This window comes from Python bivittatus, unplaced genomic scaffold (assembly GCF_059951505.1).
Source record: "Python bivittatus isolate LINGU-HERP-01145 unplaced genomic scaffold, Pbiv_v1 ctg000070_np1212, whole genome shotgun sequence".
NCBI classification, from domain to species: Eukaryota; Metazoa; Chordata; class Lepidosauria; order Squamata; family Pythonidae; genus Python; species Python bivittatus.
In genome coordinates, this window is record NW_028277034.1 from 40,643,375 (window position 1) to 40,656,865 (window position 13,491).

General features: G+C 36.4%; 1 protein-coding gene across 5 annotated transcripts in view; it reads left to right on the forward strand.

Annotated features, from left to right (window-relative positions):
* Positions 1-13,491, forward strand: part of EMCN (endomucin) — a 39,968-nt gene that overhangs the window by 10,226 nt on the left and 16,251 nt on the right. For 4 of the 5 annotated variants that reach the window (XM_007421654.3, XM_007421655.3, XM_007421656.3 and 1 more), the window contains exons 2-5: positions 3,144-3,176; positions 6,088-6,123; positions 7,616-7,657; positions 11,675-11,743. In XM_007421654.3, coding sequence (XP_007421716.1) covers positions 3,144-3,176; positions 6,088-6,123; positions 7,616-7,657; positions 11,675-11,743 — 180 coding nt within the window. The remainder of the gene's footprint in view (positions 1-3,143; positions 3,177-6,087; positions 6,124-7,615; positions 7,658-11,674; positions 11,744-13,491) is intronic. The other variant, XM_088133024.1, reaches the window with a different exon arrangement.

The following is a 13,491-nucleotide window of genomic DNA, read 5'->3' on the forward strand; positions in this document are numbered from 1 at the left end:
CCATCTCCAACTTGATCATAACTCATTCGAAAGCCAAACTTCAATGATTGTGATGGAATGTATCTATGAGCTGGGAGGTGGTGTGATGGAATGCAGTGGAGAACCAGGTTCTCAGGAAGGAGGGAGGAAAGGAGGGGAGACAAGAGGCAACTCAGTCCAGAGCAGGACTGTAGGAAGAGGAAGAGACTTGGGATCTTCCAGGGTATATCCATTAGGTTAGCATAGTACAGATTTAGTCTGGCAAGATTCTGTCTATATGGAAGTAGCAATAAAAGAATTGATTGAAGTCAGGCCCAGCACAAGAACAACAGGAAAACAATACAACCAAGTTCAATTCTTTTATTGCTTACACCATGTAGACAGAATCTTGCCAGACTAAATCTGTACTATGCTAACCTAATGGATATACCCTAGAAGATTCTAGGAAGTGGCTAGGTCTCTTCCTCTTCCCACGTTCTTGCTCTGGACTGGCTTGCCTTTTGTCTCACCCCTTCCTTTCCTCCTGGAATGTGCTCCCTCCATCTTGAGAACCTGGTTCTCTACCGCATTCAATCACAATGATCTTCAGATGCTGAGGGCAGGGAATACCTTGCAGCCATCAGTGTTGCCTCCAGTTGACCAATAGGAGAGTCCAAAATCAGGATTCAAAAAGGACCTCATTCTCTGACACAGCTCCTGAAGTAAAGATCCCCTTGTCTGTGCTCTACACAGAAGAGCATGAAAATACATTTCCAGTCCATGTTTTCATTAGATGTATGCATTCATCTTTGCAAAGAGAGAGATGGGAGGTTGGGGCAGCAGGTGGGGGGTCCTTTTGTTTCTGCTAAAAAGCCTCAACTAGCTATGTTGCAGAAAGATAGCATGGCAGCATCTCTGCAAGCAGGCATTTTTCAGCACAGCTCTAATCATGGTTGTAGGTTACATTTTAGAACTACTATGTGTGTATAGAGAAGACGGTAATGGCCCACTTGAGAACATAGGTGAGGAGGCAGGTAAGTCTAGAATTCAATCCATGATGCTTATATAAGCAAAGAAAATCAACTCAGGCTCAGTTCTTTATAAAGAGATTACAAAAATGACTAGAAACCTGGGTGGGAGGGTCAAGATTGCGTTTGTTGATTTGGTTTCCAGTATTCCTTCCCTAGCATAGTTTGACTGCAACACTCTCTGAGCAAGGACTTACTTGCCCCCTAGTGTTGGGAGGCATATTAAAGCAAGAGCAAAGCCAGCAGAAAATTACTAGCTTAACACTGCAAAAACAAAACAAAAAAAACACACTCTCCACCTTTGCTTTAATTTCAGATAAACCAGTGCAGGGGCCTGGGTTAATGCATAGAGAAACCGACACTGCTGGGAACTCTCTCCTCCCTTGCCACTTCTCAACACAGTGTGCCACCTATGTGGCTGAAGAAGTAACCAGGCTTTTAAGCACAAAACCCATGTCTTGAGAATCTATAGGAAAACCTACTGAGAAGAATAAATGAGATGAACTTTAGAAATTGGAGAACTCCTATGTACTTGAGTACAGCGTGAACCCAGTCTGATTTAGCTCACAGTAAATGTGCATAAGATTGCTGCACAGATTAGTTAATCAGAGTGATTAATCATCTAAAGCTTGAATTGCAAATTAGAATTGCCTCTCAATTTATTGACAATAAACAAAGACTCTGGGATGAGAAACACTTAAAGGGCCTTCCATCACAGCAGGCATTCAACTTGGCTGCTTAAATCCCATTAATTTCACTTGCTTCTACAGATACACCCCACCCAGCATATCTATTTTGTGAGCAGCAAGGCATTTCTACAGGGACATAATCATTTCTGCCTGCTCTGGATTCTTAAACATCTCCTTTGGTGTCATAATACACGTTTTGAAGTAAAGACGGCAATTTACATGGCACTGAAATTTTCCAATCTTTCTTAACTGCCAATAAACTTTTCCTGTGCCTAGGTTCTCCATTATAATTTCCTTTTCACACTATAATATCTGCCATATAATTAAGCCTTTCACAGCAGATTGACCCAGTCAGGATGTCAAGCACAGGGACATTTAAGTATATTTACTGAAAAGAAATTATGCTAAACTCAAGTATATATCCCAGCTGGTTGCAGTTTTACAGTCATGGTACCTACTGCTACTTACAGATGCAGGTTTAAGAATAAGTACATACTTAGCACAACACCCCTTTTTCTTATTTCTATTTAAAATGTACAGCTTTATAATGAGCAGACAAATTATTCCTCTTCTTGGAAACTAAAATCTTTCTACTGTAGGTATAATAGGTTTAGCCCAAACCAAAATAATTAATACAATTTTCTCTTTTATATACAACAAAAGTAAAAATCCCTACAAGCACAGCTCAGTTCCTGGTGATTACCTGGATGCAATCATGCAGTTTTCTTGGCAAGACTGTAGAGATGTTTTGACATTGCTTTGTTCTGAGATGTGTTTTGGACTTTCTAGTCTAGCCTATAGCCTTGAATTTCCAAGTACTAACTAGGTCCATCTCTCATTACAGTCTGATGTCAGATAAAAGAGGCACTTGCAGACAGGTTTCCTTCACTTTTTAGAGTTGTGTAAAAAAAGGGAATATCATTGGGTCCAGCTTCTCACGAAGCAACTCCTGCTGAAATATTTTGAAGTACTAGACTCTAATGAAACGGAATGCCAGAACACTTTGACAGATAAATGGAAATGCTTCATATAGCTCATAGTTAACCGTACAATTATATAGAGATGATCATCCACCTGGCTAACTTTAAAAGAGTTTGAACAAATACTTGAAGGGAAAGACTGTGAAGGGCTAATGTCATATTAAGATCAGGATAAATCAGAGTCAGAGGCAGGTTGGTTGGTTGGTTGGTTGGTGGAAGGGGAAAGTATAATTAATTTAGTAATTATTTCAATTGTTTTGTTCATGATGTGAATAACTAGGCATGTTTCTTCTTGTTTAATTTTACATTACATTGTTCTAATGCTATACCTATGAATTATTAAAAGAAAGCATTACTGACTATTAAGATATAGCTCAGCAAAATGGTTCTGTTTTCATCCTGTGTCTTTTGCTTAATGGTTAACTAATTCTTTGACAGAAGAGGTTCAGACTTATGATTTACACTCATATTATTTTTGTATTCCACAGTTACAATATCCACGAATACTTCAGAAACTACTGGTAAGCAACAATATGTAACCATATTACAAAAATAACGGCATCCATTGGGGTGGCTTTGTATTCCTATTATTTTGAATGGTTACTTATAGTTATAAGACAGTTACTCTCCCCCTGTAAAAGGGTGTGTGGGTGTGAAATGGTCTTTATGTGAACCTGAATATCACAATAATGATTTAATTAATAACTGAATCTGTGGAGCAACAAAACTTCAGTAAATAAGGAACATCTAGACTCAACAAAAATTTGAAATCTGTAAAATAAACATCAATGGATTTGAATATTGTCCTATTAATCTTGATAACGAAATGGACTTGATCCTTACATCTGTAGCTCTAAGCTTCTATAAGATTTAATAGAGACAGATAGTACCTTACGTGGACCTCAAAAACCATAGTATGGCTAATTATAGAATAAGTAACTATTATTGATATCCACACTATCAACGTTGCTATACCACATGCTTGTATGGTTTACTGAGGCACTATGCTCCGCAGCATTTACATCTAAGTGCTGGGATTCCCTTTAGTTACCCTTCATTGACAACTAATGTCTTTGCATAGCTGGGAGTTTGTACTTAACCATGTGGAAGAAGTTTTCCAACAGACAAAGCATTTTCAGGACCTTGGAGAGCACATCACAAAAAGCTACACCAAAAAGGCAAATCCAGCCCCTGTTATCAGCTGAGGACTTCACAAGACTGGCAGAGCCAAGAAATCCTTTTTAGCCCCACTCCTACTTGCTGTTGCCTTTAAAACTAACCCTTTCTGAAGCCTTAAACTCCTGCATGGCTGATCAGCTCATTCAGAAGTTATGGGAGAATCATCTGAACTGAATTATCTTCAAGCTGAGATGGCACAAACAAGGGTGATGATGGTTTCCCCAGAATTGACTAGCCTTGGATTTATCATATGTAGAGTTCTTTACAGGCTTTCGTTGAGCTTCTGATTCTGTTGACATGACATCCCAGCAGTTCTACTATGCCAATCATTTAATTGGCTGGTACTGAATTACTACATGAAACTAAACAGCCAGGATGGTCAATACAGTTGTGAGACTGTTGGACCAGATCCATAGCTTTCTGGTAAAAAGTTACCTTCATCCATGTAGGTTTTGCACTATCTTTCACATTTATCTTACCCTACATAATGTCTACCCTCTGTGTTGGAGTATAATGTCCACATTCTCTACCCAGCATAGTTAACATTCAATTCATTAGAGAGCACCAAGTTGGGGATAAGTTCTCTTCCCAGTTCACCTTATGAGCTTAAATGGGGTAGTAGTAAGAATGCTTTACATTACAAAGTGCAAATAATAAGGTTATGAATTAATCTTTAGATGCCTATTTTGCTGCAACATTAGTTTACACTTAAAGATTTTTTAAAAAATTTAAATAATTTAACTTAAAACCATCCAGTACAAGAGCAGACTGTATATCCAAATCAAATGACAGGCATATACTCATCAGTATAAGTCTATAAGGAAATTGGTGTCCTATTACATTCTCCAGACTCTTAAATATGCTTTTGGGGTTGTTGTTGTTGTTGTTATTATTGTTGTTGGTTGCACAGTCAGCCAGATGTTTAGACTGGGTTTGCATTTTTATCCACCTATTGAGTCCTTCCCAAGAACCTGGGATAGGCAAATGCTGTTCGATGGTGTTAAAGGTATCGTTGCAGGATATAAGCTGTTCCAAGTAAAGCTGCCTTTTGCAATTGACTGATGATGATTTTGTCAATGCCAGTGGTATTCAAGTGGTGCTCCACATGTTTTGGGATTGCACTCAAGGTGGCTATTACTATTGATACTATCTTTGCTTTCTTTTGCCACAGTCATTCTACTTCTATTTGCAGGTCTTTATATTTTGTGATTTTCTCCAGTTCTTTCTCTTCTCTTCTGCTGTCTCTGGGTATTGCAGTGTCCACTATCCAGACTTTTTTGTATTTCTTATTAAAAGTGGTTAACTCTGGGTTGTTGGGTGGCGGGTGCTTGTCTGTTTGAATTCTAAAGTCCCAGAGCACTTTAGCTTCTTCATTTCTATTACTTTGTTTTGTGGTCCCACCAGTTCTTGCTTGCAGGCAAATGGTATTTCTTGCAGATATTCCAATGCACCCTTGTTGTTGTTACACTGCTCCATCTGGTTTATAAAAACACCCCCAAACTAATGTAAATTGATTTTGTGACACCTCTACTTTGTGGCAATGTAATTTACAAACCAATTTGCCTAACATAGCAATATTCCATATTTGCTGTACCAAACTCTATTGAACTATTTTCTAATGATTTTAAAAATCTAGCAATAACATCTCCTGCAGCAGATAATAAACAGATTAATCAAATTTCATGTTTTATTATTTTATCTCTGTTTAAAACAGATGTAATAAGCCTATGTGGAGATCTGAAGATATTTTTGTTATTTCTATAAATATTTCAACCAAAATGTAGCCACCTATATAGATATGCAATACTAGATTTTTTATAAATTCAAGACAGTCAATTTGGGAAAGGTTCTAGTTGTGGATCAATGTTAAGATAATTTCTTTAGTTTGAGCAGAAATAGTTCTAAGTTATTTAGATATGCATATTTGATTCCAGTCATGTTTCTCCCCCTATATTTATTCCATAATCTTTTTCCTAGAAAACTCTATGTCATCTTTATTGAAGTCTGCATCTAACAATACTGTGCATACATTATATTAATGTTTTCCTGAAATTCCATACATATTATTATTTGTTCAAATGGTGTCATAGTTTGGATTCCTAATATAACCATATTGCTATTATTAAGCAAGTAAGTCAACTGATACTAAAAAAAAAAGGCATGCTAAATTTCAAACTATTTATTCAACTCAGTTGGTAGCTTAAAACTGCAAAATAAAATTTTAATCTTGAGTATTGAATATACTTTCTATAGGGTCTCCCATGATGAATGCCACTTCAGCAGCAAACAGTAAGTTCTTGAATGAACAACTGCTTGAAATGCTACAATAACTATATACATTGTGTAAATGAACATTTTTTAAAAATCTTGATCACCCACTGATTGCATTAAAGGCTTCTGTACTACATTTCTATAATATTCTGTTGCATGGATACTGTTTCAAGTATAAATTAATCCTCTGCTTAAGAGACAGGCAATTATTTGCAGCTGGGGAACGCATCTTTTCAAATTAATATTTTAATCTGTTGTTTTGTGGCGATATGTCATTTTGTGCCAATGATGTTATCAGAATGAGGCAGACCATGTTTTTATAGCTCATTCACAACTATAGATGTCTGCAGGGGAGCAAATGTCCAAACATGACTTGTGTCATCATAACACAAACCATATGACTTACATACTTAAGCCTGATATGGAGATGCAAGCCTGAATGGGCGTTATGGTATCAGACAAACATTTTGTAATTTTTTTCTTGATCACGTTTAGCAGATGTCCATGTTTACAAGGCATTTTTTATAGAAGCCCCATGCAGTAATGGAATAACAAGAGACTGAATGGGAGTGCTGCCTCAAACAGCAGAAACTTGAGTCGCAGTGGAATGTGGGAATACAGGGTTGGGTGTCATATGCCCCCTCAAATGGGATGAAAGATGCTGCCTGACAACGAGGGTTCAGGGTTGTCTGTGGGGAGCTGGTGTAAAGAAAAACTCAAGATGGCCACAATATCTGCTCAAACCCCTGCCCCTTTTATATGCATCACAACGAGGCTTCAGTTTTTTACTTTTTTTAAACCCTTCATGCTGCAGACACCCCTGCTAGGAGTAGAATAAGATTCATCTGATAGTCTGGTCGAAATCTATAAATGTAATGGCAGGAGGCTGCTCTGTTGCAGAAACAAGAAATAGATCAAGTACATAAACTCTCTCTTTGTCTATTATGAGTATTCCTTTCTGCTCACCATTTTTCTGTTCAAAATTATGCACCCAATGGATAGGAATAGGCAATTTTTAATGTCATTTCTCAGATGCAAAGCCCATTGGATTCAGTGGAATTTACTGGGTTTCTGCCTAACTTTTGTTAATTCCCATCTGGAATTTTATCAGGCAGGGGAACTGGGGGAAAGCAATGGGGAATATGTGCTGTCTTCAGCCCTGCTTTCCCCTCCTCTGCTCAGACCTGCAGCCTCCTAGAGCTGCTTTGCACCAAAGAGAAATATAACTCAAAAGAGCAATAAAAGTATCCACATTTGAAGGAAAGGGGGACAATTTGTTTTGCAGAGGGGAGAAAAGGGTGCATATTAAAATAATAAAGCTAAAGAAGTTTCATGTACCGATGCAACAGCACAAAAAGGAACAGCCAGTTTTGTAAGATGGAAACCCAGAATAGTACATTTAAAATTTGCTTTCAGGTATGCTTGAATATGTAATTTATTGCCATATTTCAAAAGGATATGATCACTTTATCTCCCAAGCATAAAACTCACTCTGTGTTTTCTTCCAAAGCTACCACCTCATTGAACATGGTTGCAACTACTACCATTAAAGGTAATGTCTTAGATATATGAATTATTTAGACACGTTGTGATGAATAATCTACTTCTCCCTTAATTTATATCTAAACATTTTTCTAGACGTATGGTACAGGCAAAGGCCCAGTTAAAAAAGAAACTTGGGTTGTTGAGTTACAAAGAAGTTAGAAGAGCATGCCGTATGTAACACCCAAATCCCATGCATGACCACTCAAAAATGATTTTGCTTTCTTGAATCAGACTTACTCCTAGCAAAACGTCTGAAGGAAGCGTGCATAGCTTTTTGGACTAAGAGCTACACTTGTGGCAGATTGAGACTACTCTCTAAAATAAGGGAACCAAAAAACCCCCCTAAATTTGGTTTGATTTAACCAATAAATGCAATTAAATTCAATTAATATGATTACACCCAAATATGTAATAATTTCTCCCTTGTATTAATTAGAAATTACTTTGGGAAGTGCTCTGGGGACAGAGACAGGGCTACAGATAACTATATGCTGCTCTGAGGCTGCAGATGCTCTCTGGTCTATAAAATGAGATTGCAGTCTTAAACTGCTAGTAGTAATTGCTTAGATGTATAAAATGCCAGTGCTATCAGAAAAAGAAAATGATTTGGTGCTAGAAGGGTCAAAGAATGGGTAGGTGCTTCACGGCAAATTAGCCCCATTATGTTGGATGGGAAGAGAGAGAAAGAATTCCAGAAGCATTTATCCCTTTCTTAAATTGAGTTACAGACTGCAGCCTATTTGCTTTTCCCTTTGGAATTCCTTGGGAGCCTCTGAGAAGAACCTCATCTGACAGAACATAATAATACAGTTTTGTATTCATCTAAGGTTGGATGAGTCTGTTTTGTTTTCTATATTTTCATTTTCAAGCGCAACTTTTCTACTGTGGTCCATAAGGTGAGATTGCAGCCAACAGTAATTGCTTTTGCTTGGTTTGTAAATGCTTTTTAAATCTCTGAAAAACCTTTGAATAAATTCTCATACACATCAAACCTTTACACACACACACACACACACACACACACACACACACACACACTTACTTTGGAATGTGATAAACAATTGGAAGCTATTTTCTTAACGGATGACTTCTATATTATTTTTTTCTCATGGGCACACTTTTCTATGAATTTTTTCCCAATTTTTGTAGCCATTGTTTAAGCTAGGGACTTCCATTTGATTCTAATTCTAAGGAATAATTAAGTTACAATTTGTCTGTTACTTTGTAAAGTAAGAATTAGTTTGCATTATTTTAAAAATACAAATCAAGTGATTTTCCTCCTATATTTCACTATAGCTGACAGTCAGGATATAAATGAAACCTATGAAATGAAATAAATACTAAGTTAAGATTATTTTTGTACCACTTTTTATCATATCATATTTCAGGGCATAATGTAAAACAAAGTCAAAAACAAGAAAACACCAAATATTATTTTAAAACCAGCCAAAATCTGCACAGTCAAGGCTCCAATCCTATTCACCTATCTGGGCAAAAGACTCATTAAATGAATATGGTTGCACTGTAAATCAGGAAAATCCATCAGATGTCTAAGTGCCTATTTTTTTTTTTAATATATGCAAGGTATCTTTTACCTCAATGATGGCAAAGTTAGTTATGTGCTTTTATAAAAGAAAAATCCCATTATGGGGGTGAGGATGAAAACAAGTCTTTTGAGAAAGCCTTCTATCTTGTGGTTAATACTGTAAATCATCCCTATCATTTTAATTAGTATTTCCTTTATATCAATCATTCTCAAACTTTCTACTTCTAGGGATCATTTCAGGGATCTGAAAAATACTAAGGCCAGCCATTCACAAAATGGCAGCCAATGCAAGTAAAACTAGAATACCGAACAATTACAGCTGAAAAATTATCATCATCTTTTTCTCAATGAGAAAAATACTTAACCTTTTGTTAAACCCCCCAAAAAACCCCTTTGTATCCCTTTGTTATTCTATCACATCTTCTGTTTTCTGCCTACATTTCTTTTCTCAAAATCTAAAAGGAGTGATGAGGTTCTGAAAGATACCTGTTATAATGCTTTAAAGTTCATCAGTCCTTTAGAGTTAACTTGAGTTGTATTTTCCTTTTTTAAAAAAAAATCTGCTATTATCAAAAATAGGGTAACAGTAATAGGGCAAACTATGTTTGCAATTATTTCCTCAGAGTGCTATTTACTCTTCTCAATGTGATTCATTATGTGTTCCTGCCTACAATTGAAGTTGGATTATCCCTAGGAAATTCCTGACTTTAATGAAGGCAAACAGTTTTTCATTTCTGAATATGATACAGCAACACTTGCTAATTCGTTTTTGCAATATTTCTGAAATGAAAGTAGATAATAATACCAAGATTCCTGCTCTCTACAGAGAAGTCTGAAGCTGTCACAAGGGGCATTGACAGAGAAATCAGCATAGGTTTGATAGCCCTGACCTCAAAAATTTGAGGGGCAACTAAACCCGCTTTTTTATTAGAGAAAAAACAGTATGGTGATGTTTACATGATTGATTTGAACAGGTCTTCAAGTACCCCTGGGTAAGTATTTACACTGATGTGCCAGAGGCAGACAACTGATGAAAAGCAGGATACCCTAACTGCTAGCTCTCTTCTTTGTGCTAAATCAAAAGAAAGAGTTAATCCAGTGTTAATGCTCTATTCCTTATTCACTCAACTTAATCTAAAATAACTCCAGGCTGTTTGGGGTTAAATTTCTAATTCCAATGCTGTCTGGGGCAGTGGGTGCATCGAACAAGCTAATTCCCTCCTTTGTCTACTTAAACCTGTTGTACAAACACAGCCTAAGAGTTAGAGCCTGAAATATTTATTTTAGAGTATCATATTCCAAAATAGGCACATGGATTGCAGTAACACCGAGAGTCTACTTTCTATCCTTTATTCTTAAGTTCAATAACTGCACAAAATCAAGTATATTCAGGAAGTTCATGCCCAAAGCATCTAATATTACTAGTTAAATTAAAAACAACCAAAAGAATATGGAAAGCCGCATACAGATATATGTATATTAGGGATAGTTGAATTTTTTAAAAAACATAGAGCCTATTAGAGAAAGTTGCATGTGACAATTCATGCAGATTTTTTGTAATTTAAACATGGGAAAAATGGGTGGAATAAGTAAACAGATGTGATATAACATGGATGAGGTACAGACACAGCCTTACATTCCAAGCTACAGTCAGGTTCAGCTACCTTCACATTAATTTATGTGAAAAATTAATTATAATAAATATGCTTAGCTGTTTTCAATGGATCTTAGTGTAACTAACCCTGGAACCAAGCCAAGTCAATCCACAGCCATAAGACAGGATCCTTTTTTTTTACAGCCTGAACATTTTTTGTTATATTTTGTTGTTCTCTCAAAAGTTAATGCTTTCTAGACTGACTACATGCCATTTAGTGACCATGTAAATTTTCTCCAGGAAAATCTGGCCTCAGCCTGGTCTGTCAGGTCTTCCTACAGATACAGTGCATCCGTTGACACTGTAATTGAGTCCACCTTGCTGCTGGTCATCTTCTCTTTCCTTCCACCTTTCCCATGTCTTCTACATATGAGAAGCTAGGTCTTCCCAAATGAGTTCAAAATATGATAATATGAGCCTGGCCATCTAGAAGAATTGCCCACAGGATATGCCTAAGTTGATGAGTTTCCATGGTAGTGCTAACACCTGTTATTGACATGGATTCCTGGTTGGAATTTGGAAAATCCAAAACTTACAAACTAGTGAAAACAACAATAACCAATCATGCAGTTAGATAGCAGTTAATAATTTATAGAAATTCCATGCCCTCTTTGCAAGAATGGTAAGATTTGTTACTTTGTTAACTTCAAGGTGAGGGCTCTCCTGCCATTTTGCTAGGTGGTATCCTGGACTAACTGTACAGATATGATCTTGTGTGGATGGGCACTATGCTTAATTTATCCAGCCTACCTCAGTTTTAAGATGTTTCTTTCTTGAGATGCTGCTTGTCTAGAACATACATTCATTGGGCTTCTTCATAACAGGCCACAGTTCTCAGATCCCTGATATCCAGACAGATAAAACAGACAAGGCCACTGAAGCTGGAACTAAAAGTAAGTGAAGACAAATTTACATATCAATGCATCTTTTTTTTTTTTAACTACAATATCATCTATACTAATTTCCAGCCATCTAGTGGATGTCCAGATTTTTATAGCCCAGGTCTGGTAGTGTTAAGTCCAATAAATCTAACATTTCCAGTTGCAGAAAGATGCTGTGGAGATTTCTTTGCCATACAAGAGACCATCCCTGCCCCAGAAATAAAAAAAAGTTTGAAAAAAGATCACAAAATGAACTGATTCTAAGAGTAACGATTTAACAGCTTTGCTTTTCTTTTCTTTTTGTTCTATTTACAATAGTTGTTGTCAGTTCTTGTTATACTTACCAAAACCAAAACCTCACAATCTCTGATATAATGCTACTGTCTTTCCCTTTACTGGGAGGATCATCCAGATGGGACAGTTTGTTCATATATAGAGAATCCACATGATTCTACTTCATTGGAGGAGCTGATATTGGAGCAGTCAATAAGCAAAATCTAAAGTATAGCATGCATGTTTATTTGCAAACATGTCCATCTACGTTACAATTTTTTTTTTAAGTCACAAAAACTAAAAACAAATCATAAAATTACAGTAGCAGCTAAGCAGAAAATATGAGGGTGATGTTATGGGCATGAACCAATAGGAGCTTCAGCTAGTCCTTGCGTCAACTGATTCGAGCTGAATCTTTTCCAAAGAAAAAGAAAAAGAAAGTGCAGAAATAATTTATCCTGCCATAACCCATCTCAAGACAGAAACCTTGATTGTGGAGTTGCATAATGCTTTCAGATAATTTTAATTTCTCTTAAAATATTACATCTGCTTCATTCATTCATGAAGAAATTCTGAAAACACACAACTACATTACCTATTTCAGTGAAAATGTCAGAAGTAAGATTTTCTTAAAATAGTGAATGAAAATGTCAAAAGAAAGATTTTCTTAAAATTGTGAATGAGTTACTGTGATTCCTTAAGCTAGTACTCCTTATGTATGTTGAACTTCACTTCCCATAGTTCTCAGACAACATGAGAGTCAACATTTCTGAAGGGCATCAACTTTGGGAAAGCAGCTACAAATATTTCAAAGGGCCTTGGCCCTGCTAGAAGCATGCCAGACAATATTCAGATTCCGTAAAAATGAGTGATACAGTGATTCAAGGTAATGAGACAATTTGAAAGGCTGGGGCCACACACATATGCATGCATAGCCATCATGTTATTCCTTTTCACAGTAAGCAAACATTATTTGAAGCACAGAAAGGGAGTGAGAAAGAACAAGCCAAAATAATTAAAGGTGTGAGATAAGAAAATTCAGTATACGTAAGCCTAGTTTACCATTCACTATACCTCTTTCTATTTTTTTATTTTGCAAAATATAATTGCTGTCAACAAATCCATATACTGCTTCATACATTGCCATGATGATGATGATGATGATGATGATGATGATGATGATGATTGGTTGCACAGTCAGCCAGATGTTTAGACTGGATTTGGCATTTTTATCCACCTATCGAGTCGTCTTCTTCTTCTTCTTCTTCTTCTTCTTCTTCTTCTTCTTCTTCTTCTTCTTCTTCTTCTTCTTCTTCTTCTTATTATTATTATTATTATTATTATTATTATTATTATTATTTTCTCTCTTTTTTTTAGGATCTCATCAACTCAGTCCAATCACAGCTTTCTATTTTCTCCTCCCTCTCAACCTGTTTGTTCTTCCTACATATATTTATTTTGCTGGGACCTGAGGATGTTGAGAAAAG